This window comes from Stegodyphus dumicola, chromosome 10 (assembly GCF_044657685.1).
Source record: "Stegodyphus dumicola isolate Sdum_Otavi_A_Nest chromosome 10, ASM4465768v1".
Classification (NCBI taxonomy): Eukaryota; Metazoa; Arthropoda; class Arachnida; order Araneae; family Eresidae; genus Stegodyphus; species Stegodyphus dumicola.
In genome coordinates this window covers 45,452,782-45,469,697 of record NC_140777.1, presented here as the reverse complement: position 1 = coordinate 45,469,697, position 16,916 = coordinate 45,452,782, and the positions used below count along the sequence as shown (strand labels likewise).

At 31.8% G+C, this 16,916-nt stretch overlaps 2 protein-coding genes across 2 annotated transcripts in view; one reads left to right on the top strand and one right to left on the bottom strand.

The window, feature by feature from the left end:
• Positions 1 to 2,888, bottom strand: part of MAN1 (LEM domain-containing inner nuclear membrane protein MAN1) — a 121,272-nt gene extending 118,384 nt beyond the window's left edge. Inside the window, exons 1-2 of the mRNA XM_085824915.1 lie at positions 1,786 to 2,888; positions 1,453 to 1,665 (exon numbers count right to left, since the gene is read on the bottom strand). Coding sequence (XP_085681041.1) covers positions 1,453 to 1,665; positions 1,786 to 2,485 — 913 coding nt within the window. The 5' untranslated portion in view covers positions 2,486 to 2,888. The remainder of the gene's footprint in view (positions 1 to 1,452; positions 1,666 to 1,785) is intronic.
• Positions 2,889 to 6,809: 3,921 nt separating this feature from the next.
• On the top strand, positions 6,810 to 11,371 carry LOC146994956 (uncharacterized). The gene is made up of 3 exons (XM_085824914.1): positions 6,810 to 6,961; positions 7,698 to 7,851; positions 10,917 to 11,371. The coding sequence occupies exons 1-3, from the start codon at positions 6,811 to 6,813 to the stop codon at positions 11,368 to 11,370; spliced, it is 759 nt and encodes a 252-aa protein (XP_085681040.1). The 5' UTR covers position 6,810; the 3' UTR covers position 11,371.
• Positions 11,372 to 16,916: the final 5,545 nt, after the last annotated feature.

The following is a 16,916-nucleotide window of genomic DNA, read 5'->3' as shown; positions in this document are numbered from 1 at the left end:
ATTTTTTTAAGTGAAAACACGTTGATGTGTACATGGATAAAGTCAAGGGAGTGTGCAATGCCATTTTTGTGCAATTCAGGGATTTTTTTTTTTTTTTTTAAGATGGAAATAGGTTGATGTGTACATGGATACCGAGTTTGTGCAATTCTTTGTCTTGTTATTTTGGCTTTGCGTAGTGACGATTTTTGCGCCCAAAATTGTCCTTATGCAAGATAAACTCAGTATTCCATGTACGCCAAAAATCGCCAATCATATATTTTATCTAAAATATACTTTTAGCCTTTTCCCATTACTTAGATCAACGAAAAAATTAAAAACAGATAAATAAATAATGAATAAACTTCATTTCATTTTACTCAGAAAGACAAATAAATTACCATAATATCTGAAAATAGGCTACCTGGAGTAATTTTAAATTTACACTACAGCATAAGAAAGTCATTAAAAAAATCAAATACTGCAAAATTTCAAAACAAATTACAGCAAGAAATGGTAAGACTATAAACTTGCAATATGTTAACTTATTTTATTAAAATGGAATAATCAGCATGCTAAAGGAAACAAAAAGTGAAAATATAAAATACAGAGGAATACAAAAATTATACATAAAAATATCTTTCTTTCTTAAATTAAGGAACTCCTTATCATTCTTCTGGTAGTTACATTAAAATTAATATTACTTTGTAATAAATTATAGCTTCCACAAACATTGATGCATATAAATTAAAAGTATATAGCAAGTATCATTAATTATCATTATAAAGAAGAATTAACCTGCCTTCAAAAACATCCTTAATTGGAAAAATAATAATATTAAAGCCATTTAATACTAAAGGCCATTTACTAAATTTACTTTTTTGCTTTGATTCTATAATTTAATAAAAATTGAAATAATCATATCCAAGTGACACTCAGATAATTAAACAGCTGATCTGTATTAAAAGTGTTAATTTTTTTAATACATGAAAATATCTACTTTTTAAAATACAAGTACTGTAAAGAAATACAGGTTAAGTTCAAAAGTTAACAAATTTACCAGCCCTAATTAGATACATCATAGTGCTTTAAAGCCAATCAATGACACTTACTAAACTTACTTTCTGCTTTGATTCTATAATTAAAAAATATTACATTTAATAGCACAGATATAACAAAGTGCCATTCAGAAGACAGGTTTAATTTATTAATCAATAAATTATTGATTTAAAAATTAAAGTTTTTTTTAATACATCAAAATGCCTTCCTTTCGAAATCTAAGAAACAATACAAGAGAGAAGTATGCAAATGGAAATGCCAAAATATAATCACTACAAGATAATGTGATATATAAACATAAACAAATAAGTACAAATATCAAATATTAAAAATGCTATTACTTAAAAGATCCTTCACATGAAACTGAAAACTCGCACATTTTAGCATTTATAATAAAAATACGTTTAATAAACTTACGACTTTTGTTAGCCGTTTGAGTAGTTTTTTGCACTTCAGTCATGTATAAAGCCCCAATTAAAACAAAAAATGCAACAACTCCCACGACAAGCAGCCAGGAAACACAATGAGAGTAGTTTGTACTTGATCCCTGTACCTTTTCTTCGTGGAATTCCCCATTAGAAATGGTATTTGGTAAATAACCATTCGTACGATATCCTGGATCTATGTGCTCTGTTAAAGAAAGTTTCTTAATGACTTTAGGTGCTCAATTACTCTAAATACAAAATGAACAGATATTATATTCTGCATAACAAACATAAAAATTGATGCACTATAGTTAAAATTGATTACCTCTCTTTAATCTGTTTAGAGTAGTGCTGAAATGATGAAGAGAATGCTGAGTGTCTGAAGTCCAATGCGAATTTAGAGATTTTCTTGTGACAGAATTTTCATATTTTGTACCATCTTCATTGAGTTTTCTCAGATTCATACCACGGTAATCAGATGAAATATTAGGTGGTGTTTTTTTCCTCAGCCTAGCTGATTTTCCAGGCATATAAGGGCTTTCAGTATCAAAATCTGAATCAGAAGTTTCTACATCAAATGATGTTTGCTTTCCAAAACTCTTTCTCGTTTTTGATTTAGTGTTCTGATTACGGTGAAGAGGGCTGTCATAATGTGCTTTTCTGTCCTGACCCGGAATAATTATGTGCACAGGTGAGGGCTTCTTAAAAACATCTGTTTCAGGTGAAGATTTCATTTCACGAGGACGAATTAAGCTCATTCTCTCGGGGCGAACCACAGATTCATTTCGATTAAATGTTCGTTTCTTACGAACCCTGATACTACCCGATACTACACCCTCAATTTCACTGTCGTCCGAACTGAATGCGTTCAGGCCGCGAGTCATTGTAGCTGGAACATTCGTTTTCCTAAGAGCTAAGAGTTTCTTTTCCCATACAGATCTAGTTGTGGGTGTGATCGGACCCACATCTTCTCCATAATCCTGAAGTGATTTTCGCAGCTCTTCATTTGACAACCGGTTGGCCATATAAGTGTTTCGCCTAATCGTATAAAATCCTGAATCTCAAGTTATATATTCTCAGAGATATGAAGAAAACATCAAAATAGTTACAAACTTTCCACTATAATATGACTAACCTTTTTTTTCTTTTTTTTTTTTTTTTCTTTCCCAAGCCTTTCTATAAATACCAGAAAAAAGTACAGTAGCTAGTCTTCTTACGAGTCTTTAGCGTTCATAGGTTCAACCAGGAATTCTATGTTCAGCCTTGCTTTAACGACGATTTTTTTTACTAGGGAACAATTTTCAAAAGTGGGGGTATATATTAAAATAAGAACCTGTGTAAAGGTGTTTAAATAAACCATCGATCACATCTAAATTATTGTATTAAAAAAAACTAACAAGAGATCCATCGCTCATGTTGCCAAAAGGAATGTTATACATGACTCCATAAATCTTTAAGAAATTCAGGAAAGTCTCGTTTTCAACAATTGTTTCTATTTTGGATTTCAGATGACATGTAGTTAGTATTTTACACTTATTTTCATTTGATTTGATTTAATTAATGCTTTTCGGCCACTTATAATTATTGTTAGTTTTCTTTCTTAGAGGTGGCAACCAAAGTGCACTAAAGAGTGTTTGTTGTGTACATGAGTGACGTTTTATTTAAGATCCAAACCAATTTTCAAACATAAATGATACTTTAGACTATATTTATTAGTCTTTGAGCGAAGATTTTCTGGTACCCTCGAACGGGACATAAGAGGCAATCGTCTAGAATTCTAAGGTATAAAAATGGAAAGTAGAGAAACTATTAAACTCAAAAATGCAGATTCACAGAGCTGCGTTCACGAAATTCTCCATCGTTTTAGGAGAAATTCTAAATAAAAGGTGGATTCTTCTAAATTACAGTCGGAACTTAATGCTTTTGTTTCGAAAGCTGAAAGTTTAGAAAATACGCTCATACGTTTTTCCAGCACACAGACAGGAAATTAAACTGAAGCAGAGTTTGATGCTATTGAAGATTTATAGAGACAAAGCCGTTAGAATCGAAACTAAACTGAAAAGTATTCTGCAGAGTATAAATACTTTAAATTTGATTTTGAATATTGCCAAAGTTTGACTTGAAAAAATTACATTGAAATTAAAGAATGTTATTTTTCTGGAGTCAGTTTGAAAACAACTGACAAAGACACTATGCTTTCTGGCAGTGTTAAATTTCAATATTTATTACAAGCGACTGTTGAGTGTTTGCAGGCAAGTGAGGTTACAGAAAATCTTCCAATACAGCCAGGGCTTACTAGCCATTACTAGCTGGGTAAGGAAAAGGGGGCCGAAAATCAGGGGCGGCCGAACTCTCTTAATACCACGCCTTAAACATTTTAAATTCATTGTAAATAAAAATTTTAATAATCACTGAGCACTTCTTTTTAAATCTGAGGGCGGCAGTCTTAGGAAAATACTCGGGTATCCAATGGTCTAGGAACGGCTCTGCCTACAGCAGCTAATTATGCAAAGGCTTGTTGTTGGAATACAAATGTTGGAAGAATTGTTTTGGTTGAAATGACTTGCAGGTGGAAGTTTATCTAAGAGAATTACTAAAATTTGCCCTGAGAAATGCGAATTCTAGTAATTCTTCTCATAACTTTTGTGCATTTGGAAAACAAATTCGGGCTCTGGAAACCCTTGTCGTCACTACAGGTAAAAGCGCTGCGCTTGTTTATTAGTCGAGTCTTGCTTACATGAAGATTCTTAAGAGCCTATCAAAGACGTGTAAATGTTGACTGGACAGTTTATAAAAATTTTTACACACACACAGATCGTATTTTATTATCGAGTGTCAATATGTAGAACACCTTTTTACTCGGCGTCTGATAACAATCTGGAAGGAAAAGCGATAAGAGTAGTGTAGTAGGAGATGTGAGAGGTGGGAAAAAGAGAGTCAGGTCCGCGCTAGCGGCGGCGAAGGGGGGGTGAGGTCAGTGTCATTCAGTGGCGTAGCTAGGATTCCAGCGCCCGGGGACAACTGAAGAATTTGCGCCTCTTCCTGTGTGCCAAAAATAGAAAACATTTCATTAAAAAATTTCGTAGCATCAATTTGGCGCCCTCTGGATGCTGTGCCCGGGGACAAATGTCCCCCTTGCCCCACCCTAGCTACGCCACTGGTGTCATTACAAGATGTAGCGACGGGTGACAGACTGCAAAGTCAATTTAGCTTGAATGAGTCAATTAAGGTTGTAATTCTTACGTGGGTAGAATGTCACATGGGTACCGATGTTTTACACTGAGAGTGCTAATAAGACTATCACTGTGGGTTTGTAGTGAATGAAAGAAGGCTGACCGCTAATAGTTTAATATACTCTTAAATAGGTTCGATTTGAAGGTCTCTGTAAAAGTAGGTTTTTGGAATATACCAAGGAGTATTGATAATTTCTCGTAAAATTTTATTTTGCAGAATTTGTGATTGTTTAAAATATATAGATTTGTAGTTGTTTAAAATTGGTTTTAGCTTTATATTCCCAGATCAGAGCTACATAAATGAGGGCTGGACAAAGTGTGGAGCGCTATAAAATTTATTTGTTTGTTGTAGATAAGTTGCTTCTTCTACCAAGAAGAGATCACATAGCGGCAGAGGTGATTTTAAATTTTTGTGCTACTTAACGGAAGTGAGTTCTGAAGATTAATTTTTGATCCAGAGTGACTCCAAGGTATTTGGTTTCATTAATCTAGTCTATTTCTTCGTCAAATATTATTTCAGGAGGTGGAGTGTAATAGTTCATGTTTCCCTTACGGAAAATCATTGCCTTGGTTTTATCAGTGTTTCTTTTAATCCTCCAAAGGGTGAGCCATTTTTTTCCAGTTTTATGAGATAGTTTTGGAATTGGTTTCTTACGGCGATTGCTTTGCAGACTTTAGTAAGTGTTATATATGTAACTGGATCTATTATTATCTGTTATGCCGGTGTCATCGGCCAAGAGTGCAAGAAGGGTCTTTGGGGATGTCTTGCGTATAAATATTAAAAAGATACAGCGAAAGTGCCGACACATGAGGGACACAGCTTTGATTACTCTGGTAGTTGAGAATGCAGTTCCAATTTTGTTTCTGAATGTTCTATTGCTGAGAAAAGAGACTATTAAGCAAAGGGTTTGACTCGCTGTCCCGTCTGCTTTCGAGTGGAAAGAGAATCCCGACTGGGTTTTCCGACATCAATCTCGTTCAGACCGCACCCCTTAGTGCAAGTTATCTTGCAGCCCCCATCGTATTTTTATTTTCTCAAGCGGAAGTGACGTTTTACGAGCGAACTAAACCAACACCGACTCTACTCAAGGCCAACTAGATATCTACAGGCCTTGCTCTACTACAAGCCAGATGGCGGTTTTGTGACGTCACAAGTTGTGGTCATCGGGGATTTGATGCGTCGTCCGTTGTAACGAACGAAGCGTGCTTGTTGCTATCGCTATTTTACAGTGTCCTTTTGTTGACATATTTGCTGGTCGATTGCAGAAAGCCACTCTCTCTTCAAATCTTCATTTTTAGGAAAGGAGAATACAGACACTTTTGGTCCTATTGGGTAGTTTCCCTTACATAATGGTACACAGCATCTACCCGGCATTTTAATAACTGAAATGTTTTTATTTAAATTAATATATAAAAGGGAGTAAATAGTTATAGTGTATAGCTAATGGCATGTAAAATTTTAAGAATAAGCTGTGTTAGCTTATATTATAACATCAAATTTATACAGGTCCATAAAAAAAAATGTTTTATTCTGAAACAGATCAGGTAATATAATTGTGCAAAGCCCGTTTATTCTACGATGGGCTGACACAACATTATTCAAAAAGAAATTATACATAGCACAGCAGCCTTGTCTCTACCAGAAATAACACATGTATACTAGAACATACGTCTAAAAACGTTGATATAATTAGAAAAATATAACTTTACAGATGTAAAGTAATGTATTCTTACCTCTCTAAAATACATCCAACCTTAAAACCATAAAAAAATCAAAGTATTCTGGTTCAGCGTTCGCACAACGTAAGAAGCTTCAGCAATCAGCAAAGAGCCACTGCATGCGTTCCGAAGTTTATTATGACCAGAAGTCGTGACGTCACAGGAATTTTCGAACCGCGCGCTTAAGGCCCGTTTACACTAGCGGAACTTTGGTCCCAAGAAGCGTAAGCTAACGTCCTAAGAAACGTAACCTAAGTCGAGCGGTTAATCTTCAAAGGGAATTGACGTAAACCCAAGAGATGGAAAATTTTAACTCCGAACTTATGAGATGAAAGCTTTGGCCAATCACAGACTTACAAACTATCACGAGGGTTTTGTTGATGCTTTAAGCGAAAAACATGGCGGAAGATTTGACTACGTCTGACTGTAAATTAATTGCAGAAGTACAACAACATCCGATTTTATGGGATAATAGAAAAAAAGAATATCGAATGAAAAGAGGACAAGACGTTGCTTGGCTACTGGTTGCCGAAAGACTGAACCGAGATGGTATGTATCCATTTATTTATTTTTTTGCTCCTTTCGGATTGCAATGTGCTCTCTTTTATTCTAGTTCTCTTTCGACTAACGCAATTGTTCAAGTACAAAATAGGTTTAATAACGATTACACGATAAAAATTTGTTGACATATGTTAAATTATAGCATTTTAGAACATTTCTGAAAATCTGAGTTTCATAAAATTTAAATAAGCTCAGTAGATGGATTTTTTAAAATTAAAGTTTATTAACTGCTTTAAAATGTATCTAAATGTACACTGTTCTATGAAAATTATATGCAGCAACCTTCAATTATATATATTTAAAATTTTTCCCAAATTATAGCAATTCAGATGATTACATAATTTTAGCTATTGTCTTTACATTAGTTTGCTCTTCTTTTTTGCAACATGTTACTGAAGGCTTATGAGAAGAAGTACCAAGTAAAAGTAGTAAGTGTGAAGATCAACAGTAGTAAAAATTTGATTAAAGTTTTCCTCCTCAATTTTCAAAAATACATTTTCTTCATTTCTCATGCAAATGTTTATTCCGAAATACATAAAAAATCCCTAAATATATAAATATCCATATATATAAATATATAAGATCCATATTTCATTTTCGTATGGATACATTTTGAATCTCATATAATTAGTATAATTGTTTGCATAAAATATTAATAATTAAACAGTAATTAATTACAGTGGTTGAATTAAAATTTCAGCTATATTTTTTTTTAATTTCACAGTTGAAGAGGTTACTTACCGGTGGCAGAATCTGCGTAAGCAATATAGCCGAAGAAAAACAAAATGCAAAAGTGGAGCTAGTGCCGAGTCTGCAGAGCAGCAATGGCATCTGATGCCCCAAATATCATTTTTGGATCCATGTATCCGCCATCGAAGGTAAATATTCAGAACCAAATTATTTAGTTATGTTAAATATAAAATGATAAATTTTCATATTAACAAAATACAATCTTACTTGTTAGTAGTCTGTAATATTATAAAGCATAAATGGATTATTTGGAGTTATCCTAGGTTGACTAGCAATCAAAAATTGTAACTTTATTGATATAAATTTATTAAATATGTTAGATAGTCACATATGTGGATATAAACCAATTTACTTAAGAAATTCCTCCCCTTAGGCAGATATGCTTTGCCATAACTCAAATTCTATCCAAATATTTACGCTCTGGAAAACAAAAACTTCTCCTACACAATTTTTTTTTTAACATTTATTGCCTCATCACTCGTTATGAATGGTTTAACACCTTGTAAATGTGTTGTAATAAAACTGTATTACACATTATAGTTTTTTTCTAACGTGTTTGGGCCAACTGAAGTTCTTACCCTTAAAAAATGTTGTAGAAACTTTGCTGTTCTGTACTTTTTTAATCTTCCCAATTAAAAATAGGGCAATATTTTTGCAATGTAAACTTATTAACAAAGTACAGTATATGCATAATATAAACAAAGCACTTGCTCTTTCCTTTGAAAGCTGAGTTTCTAAATATTTTGATGAAGACTCGTCTGTATATGTTTTTTTTTTTTTTTTTTTTTCCTTTTTGTGGCCAATTTCTTTTTATAGTTTATCCCTCTATAGTTGATGCCCTTATTTCTGTACTCACACAGTTCAAAACTGATGTGTTACTGACCATTTTGATGTTCAGAAGTTAGTGTTTGAGATTATGCATACCTGCTTTAATTTTATGAAGTTACTTTGCACTTAATACATAAAGCCTGGGATTAATTATCATAATATATACCATCAGATCAAGGAGTTGTGCTTAAATTATTACATTAATTCATAATGAAAATAAATACAAAAGTATATATGAAACTGAATTAAAAAATGAAGTTGCAATACTTTATTACTGAATTAACTGTTAAAATCTTTCATGGCATGAAATTTTTCAAAACAGTCCCCAAAGTATAGTGATCTTTTTTTATTTATAGAATGTGAAATGTGTAAGCCAAGATTATATAAAATTGTCTTAAACTGTAAGATACAAAAAATTTGATAAAATTCTCTTGTGATTGTGTTTCTATAAAAAGAAAAGAGTTATTAGTGGCTCAATATTTTCATTTATTACGTAAGGGCTTTGTATGCATATTCAAAATTTCTTCAATGAAGGCAAGAGATTCTTCTTTTTCATCTAAAATATTGATTTCTTTATAATTACTATATGAAGTCATTTAAAGTCATCTCTATTTAGGGCATACTACATTATTGTTACTGTCAAAAACACTACTGTCATCACAACTGTTAAATTGCAGCCTCCAATAGTAATATTTACAGCCATGTTATTTAACTCATAATCCCGCTCATCTTCACTACTATAAATTTGATTTTCTATGGCATTAATATAAATAAATGTTACATTATAAATAACATTTATTTGGATTAATGAGAAGGATGAAACTGTTTGTGCTGAGATGACAGATTGTCATAATTTTGTTCCCTGGTTGTTAATTTTAATCTGAGATGCGATTCCACGTCCAATAATCTGTTCCATTTTTTCATCTTAATGTCTACAAATACAGGCAAATACCGAAAATCCGCCAACTCCTGAAATCCGCGTTGCCTCTCAGAATATAAGCATTCAGTTTATATTCTGAGTTTCTTGGTTTCGGAAACCACAACATTGAGTACGAAATATCGAAGAAAAAATACTTACCGAATAATGACGTCATAATAACTGAATAATAATGAGTCATAATGGAAATACCAAATTATTGACATAAAAAGTTTAAGAAAAAAGATAAGTTTTTTTCCTTCTAATCTGCATCGAGGTAAAAAAGCAGACGATTCACTCTTTGTTCAAGTTCATGATTCACGTTGTATTTTCTGAGCTTTGTTATTTTCACAAGATTGTTTAGTGCTGCCTTTTTTTTTTTATCCTGATGTTTTGTGGATAAATTAAGAATATTTTAAATTTCAGTCCTTGTTAATACAATGACAGATAAGAAACACACTCATGATTTTACTGCTTGGAACTTTGAAAAACGTAAACACGTTGCATTGACAGTAACGCAAAAAGTGCAAATTCTGTAAAAGATGGAGGCAGGTGCTACTCCTCTATATAGCAGAATGGCATGGAATTGCGACATGATTGTGTATGATATACGGAAAAATAAAGAAAAGCTGTTGACATTTTACAGCAACAGTGATTCTAACGCTGCAATCCGAAATCTTTGCATGAGGCGAAATCGGCAAACCTCGATGCTGTGTACATATAATTCAATGAATAATATAATCATATATGTAATAATAATTTAATGCATATAATAAATTATTGCAGTAATGTATGTAATTTAATTAAATGTATCTAATACACCTTATTTATTTTGCACCATACGTCGAAAAATAAATTATTCATGTCATTTTGCCTTCTCCATATTTGTACGATAAAATTATTAGTGAGTAAATATGACAATTTGGTTGTATATTGCAGTACAAAAGATTCAAAGAGTGATGATGATTTTACCCCTCCCCATATTTGATAAAATATTATTTTAATTAAAAACAAAATGTGATCCAGTATTGCTCCAAGAACGTAAGGACTAGGAATTACCCCATACAACTGGATGTAACAAACTGTATTTTTTTAGAAATTATTCTTGCAAATATTAATTAACACAAAATATTATGTAAGAAAAGAATCCAATGGGATGTTATAATTCAAATTAACAAAAAAAGGCTTTTTAGTTTCAGGTAATCACACTGAAGCAAGAAGACTCTTGGTTTACATTATTTTTCATGCTAAATTTTAAGATCTATTTAAATTGTCTGCAGTTCATAAGTAATAAAAATTAAAAAATAAGCTATTTAATGCAGTAACAAATAAGATTCTAAATTTGCTTATTTCACTACCTAATTACTTTGTATCACAAAATAATCATTAATGTATTAAAAATATTTTTCATATGCATTTGATTTTTTTCCTTGTTTTCTTTCTAAACAGGACACAGACAAACTTTCAAGGAAACAAAGAATTCGAGGAGCTTAATTTCACAGTAGAATCTGTTGTCTCCGAGTCTTCAGATAATATTGAATATTCGACAGAACCTGAATATGTGGAGCCATCTGTTATTCACATTATGCCCTCATGTGAATCACCTTTATCACCTGCATCAAGCTCCAGACAAATCTTAGATAACACTAATTCAAATAATAATGATGAAAATATTCCTAGAGGGAAGAAAAGAAAAAAGAAAGAAACAGTTGAAAGTTCATTGCTTTCTGTTATTGATGAAACAAATAAATATTTAAAAAATCACCATCGATGTGAAAATGATGATGACGATGATGATAAACTATTTTTATTGAGTCTCCATAGTGATTTGAAAAAAATGACCAATGAAAAAAAATTGGAAACGAAAATACAATTTTTACAAATTATGGCAAGAAATAAATGAAATTATTTGTACATAACACTAATCAGTTGTTTTATTGTTTTATTTACATATTTCATAAATATTTTCAAAAAATAAATTTACACAAGAAATGCTTTCCTTTCTTGCCATGGTACTGCTCCTTCTGCAGAAAAATATTCACAAAAATTATCTCGAACTGCAGATGCAGCACGGGATGAATTATTGGCCCCTAGACGGCCAAGAGGTTGCCATGTAAATTCTTCTGTTCTCCACATACCTTCTTTAATGGTGGCATTTGAAAGAAGAGAATCAGCAAAGTTCACTGGACAGTATTTCTTAGCTGCCTTTCCCAACTCATTTTTCATTAAGTAATTATGAAGGCAACAGCATGCCAAAACTACTTTATTAGCATGCTCTGGGTTCAGGGCAATTTCAGTACGAAGTACTCTCCACCTAGACGCCAATATGCCGAAAGCATTTTCAACGCACCTCCTTGCTCGAGAAAGTCTGTAATTAAAAATGTTTCTTTCATTCGACAGAAATTTGCCAGGATAAGGGCGTAAAATATTTTTCCTGAGTGGAAAAGCCTCATCTCCAACAAATACAAAAGGCAAAACTCGATCACTATTTAATAATGGTGTTGGATTTGGCAATGAAAACAAAGTTTCACTAACCAAAGCTTTACCTAGTGAACAGTTACTGAAAATTCCACCATCACTGATGCGTCTCTAGTTGCCTGAATCAACATAAAGGAAAGTGTAACTAGCATCTGCCACTGCCATTAGGACTATGCTGTTATAGCCCTTATAATTATAATATGTTGATCCAGCTGACGGTGGAGCTTGTATTCTGATATGCTTACCTACAAGGAAAAAAAAAGCAATAATTATTAATTGCCTAAAGAAAAATAATATACACTTTAATGATAAAAATTAATATAAATACTTTTTCCAATAATAAATTCAGTTCTTAAAAAAGTTCTTAAATTAGAAACTTGCAAAAAAATTCCTTTTTATATTAAAATTTGTTTTTCATTTCACATTTTCATTTATTCATTATGAAACAATTCCAGTCTTTTGATATTTTAAGACAGCTCATATATCAAGTTAGATGATTCTGTAATATTTCATATTTATCTTTGAAAAGAATCTTCATTTGCCTAATTTTAATATAATGCAGTTTTTGTATTTCAAAAGTACTCACTGACAAATAAATATGGAATGCAAGACATAATACATACCATCGATTGCACCAACACAGTTGGGAAAATTCCATTTATATGCAAAACCTTCTGCTATTACAGCCCATTCATCTGGTGATGCTGGTATAGCCATAACCAGTGGCTGTAAGACTTGCCATATGACATCACAGGTCTCTCGAATAATATGTGAAACTGAAGATTTAGAAACACAGAAAGTGTATGCCAGGTCTGTATAATTAGTTCCAGATGCTAAAAATCTACAAAAACATTCTGAATCAATAATTAAATTTTTGCAGTTTTAAAAACATGTTTAAAAATGAACAAAGGGCAATCTGTAGCAGTATGCAAGTTTTAAAAAAGGTTCTTTTTTTTTGGGGGGGGGGTCAGTTTCAAAGAGATTGCAATTTTCTTTCTTATTATTAAACCACAGAAAATAAATGCTTTATTTATGTAACTTATTTTGATAAAATTATGTTCTTATTCATAATTTTTTAAATGCATTACAAATTAAAAAAAAATATGAATTTTAAAAAGTTCAATTAGACAGAAGTATAAAATGTTCTGACAAGAACATTAATTTTCAATTATATATACTACACAAAACTGGAATTAGATGTAATAAAGACTTTCAAATAGAGCTGGTGCCAGAGCATAGGCAACCAGTGTGACCACACCAGATGACAAAATTATTAGAATTTAGGAAGGAATCAGGTGGCAGAATTTCAGATTTGTGGAGTTTGCACCAGGCGGTAAATTGCATAGCGTCGACACTGCTTTCAAAACAAATGTATATATTTATATTTACCTTAAACAGATGGCAAGTCTCTCAGACGCTGAAATTGATTTCCTAAAACGTGTTTCTTGCTTCTGTAGTTTATCTTGCAGTAAATGAAGAAGATGATCATATTGTTCTCCCTACATGTAAATTCAATAATATTATACTTATGAGTAAATTGAACATCAGAACTGTATTTAATTATCTAATTAATATAAAAACAAACACAAAATAGTTTATATTGTGCTAAAATGATTAGCCAAAGTAAGAGAAAATAATTTTGTTGTCTTGAAAAATTGCTTGAAGTATAATCTTACTATTTCTAACAATTAACACTTTTAGCGATTACTCTCATGTTATTAACAAAAATAACATAAACTCCATAATTAGAAATGATTTTAGCCTTCTGGGAAGGTGATAACTTTCAACATGATTATTTGATTATGCACCACACACTAGGGTTACCTGCTTAATGGTAACCCTAATGTCATCAGGAAGATTTTTTAAGGTAAATTAATTTACATTTATATCTTGGACAGATATGCACGAAATGCCTATGTTCTAAACCCTTTCATCAGGTATTGAACAATTAATGTTCAGTGTTTTTATTTATTTAGCCACCGACGGGATATTATAGCAACCTTCAGAGAATATAGTTATCTGTGATTGTCATTACCAATGTTTGTTTATATTCTCAGGAATACTTTTGACTTTTGAAGGTGCTCAACATGAGGGGCATCACTATATACTTATATTGCCAAAATATATACTGTGTTGCTGCAACTATGATCAGTGAAAAATATTCAGTTATTTATCTTATAAATTTGAAAAAATAAAATATGATAATTCTGATTAAAAGGAAAATTACTCTCCATTTCAATTTCACTCTTATACTCTAACAATTGCTTAATTTTTCAGGTAGTAGAATTTCATTAAATAATCTATTTTGATACAATTATTCTTACATTCTTTTAGAGGTTAAGTGTTTTTCATCATATTACTACAATATTCTCCAAAAATGATTTTTTAAAATATTTACATGATTTAATTTTATTGCTCATTTGTCAAATATAAAACACAGGTGGAACAGGAATGCAGAAAATCTTTTAAAAGCAAGTCTTTTTATGGATCTTCCAAATTCTCTAGAATATATTATTTAAAAGCCTAATTATTTTATATTTCTGGTTCTACAAAAGTATTTTCATGACAAAGTGAAGCAATACTAATAAAATTCATGACAGTAATAATTAAAAAATCTACGGATACAGAATGCTGGGTATTTTCTAACAAAGGAACATATCCTAATACACGATAGTGCATTAAAATGTTGACTGTCCAACATCTGGCACATCTAGTAATTTTACATTATACTCAATCTGATATTACGTTTCATTAAGGTAATCGAATTATAAACAACCTTCATTAATAATGCGCTTAATAAACCAATTAAACTAATTAGTTATAACTAATGCTAGTTCATAATTATATAAAAAATCATTTTGTCGGTAATTAAATCGCAATGTAATCATTAATCCTATTTCCTTAGTATAAATTACTAAGGAAAAAAATTACTAATTTACTGATATATAAAAAGAAATATTTGACAGTCTTTCCTTCAATTTTTACTTTCAGGTTTTGCTAAAAAATAAAAATAACTTACCGTCATTCGAGTATAATTGAAAAATAATTCTGGGTACTTCTGCCTCAGTGACGGAAACAATACTGCATGAGCGGAATACGTATCTCGCTCTTGAAATATTGACCGAACCCATTCCCGCCTTGGAACGCAAACGCTTTTGTACAGCAAATACATACATATTAAATTACTTCTCAAATGCATAACGCGCTTTCTTTCTTCAGCTTTTTTAACTTTAGACATTCTACTGCAAACTTTCGACATTGTACCCCAAAATAGGAAATATTGCCCATGCGCAAATCAAAGCGACTTGATTGGTTGGGGGTAGTAATTCTTAGGCTTTGAGACTTACAAGTGTAAACGGGTGGGATCCTTGGGAGTGACAACTTAACGTTAGCGTACGTTTCTTGGGACCAAGTTCCGCTAGTGTAAACGGGCCTTAAAGGCTTGAAGTAGAGTCGGTGAGAGAACCTTGCCAGGGATAAATAGAAGGGCTAGCTCATTTCTTTGTTCGACTCCTCGCCGACGCGAGCCTAATGGGGGGACGTAACAGGCAATAATCTGACGTCACTGTGATGCCACCTGTTCTGATTTCCCGCGTTTAAAACAGTATTTTCATTGAGCTGCGAGACGATTTTCTAGAGGTTACATATCCCAAATTAATTTTAATAATATATATATCTGTTTTCTAATAATGTATATATTTAAAATAATTTATATATATGTAATTTTAGTCAGTTTTTATTTTAAATTCTATATTGTAAAGTATCGTTTACGTAATATGGCTTTTTGCGCTGCAGCAACGTGCCGTAGCACTTACAGAAGTATGAAAGGATGAGATATTTTATTTCATGGGACCAAAGGATCCAAATGAGAGTTTGCTTTTGACGAAAGAATGGATACACAAATGTCAAAGAGAAGATTCTATTAATGTGAAGAGCGAAAAAATTTGCAGCGAACATTTTCTATGCAGTATATGAAGATGATATGAAAAAATCGCTTGTTTGGATAGCCACAAAAAGAAACTGTTGGAATGGAATGCTGTGCCGAAAGTAAATTATGATGACAATAATAAATCGAAATTGATGATGACAATAATGAATCAAATTTTAATGATTTTGAAATAAAACTCACAAATGAAAATGTAGGTCATCCTGAATGTTTAAGGATAAACAAGAATGCATTGATAATTTGAAGAACAAAATAATATCCTTAGAAAATTGTATTAAAGTATTGAAAAATAGAGAAAAGAACAATTTTAGAATGTTTTTTCAGCGACCAAGAAGGTGGACGACATCTAGATAGAAATTGGTATCAGAAATTAAAATCTCAAATAGCGAAATTTGGCGGGGGGGGCACAAATCGGAGAATTTGGAAAAATATCTAAAGTCTATTTTTATAAAGACGCAGATTAATGCATTACTGAAAAAGAAGAAAAAAATCAGGTGTACTAGTGAAAATATTTCACGTAGCATCGTCATAAGAGCTCTGTCATCTTAAAGCTATGGTTTTTGGAAAGAAAAAAATTGGAATATCTTTACCTAGTATTATCAAATTAAAGAAATAGTGTTTATTTTATTTTTTAGTGTTTTCTAAATTTTAGTGTAGTCCAAGAATTCAAAGTAATGTTCTTACTCTAAAGACAAGAGGCGAATATTTGTATTCTGTAGAAAAAATATGCGTTCTAAGTTTCAACGAAATGCATATAGATAGAAATTTTAGTGTAGTCCAAGAATTCAAAGTAATGTTCTTACTCTAAAGAAGACAAGAGGCGAATATTTGTATTCTGTAGAAAAAATATGCGTTCTAAGTTTCGACGAAATGCATATAGATTGAAAACTCTGCTATGACTCTAAACTGGACTAAGTTGGTTCTTTTCAAAATGTGCAGTTTGTTTTAATCAGAGGTCTCATTTCGCGCTCTGCCTCAAATTACTGAGAAACCGCTTTTTAAATAGAGGATTTGTTTTAGAAGAT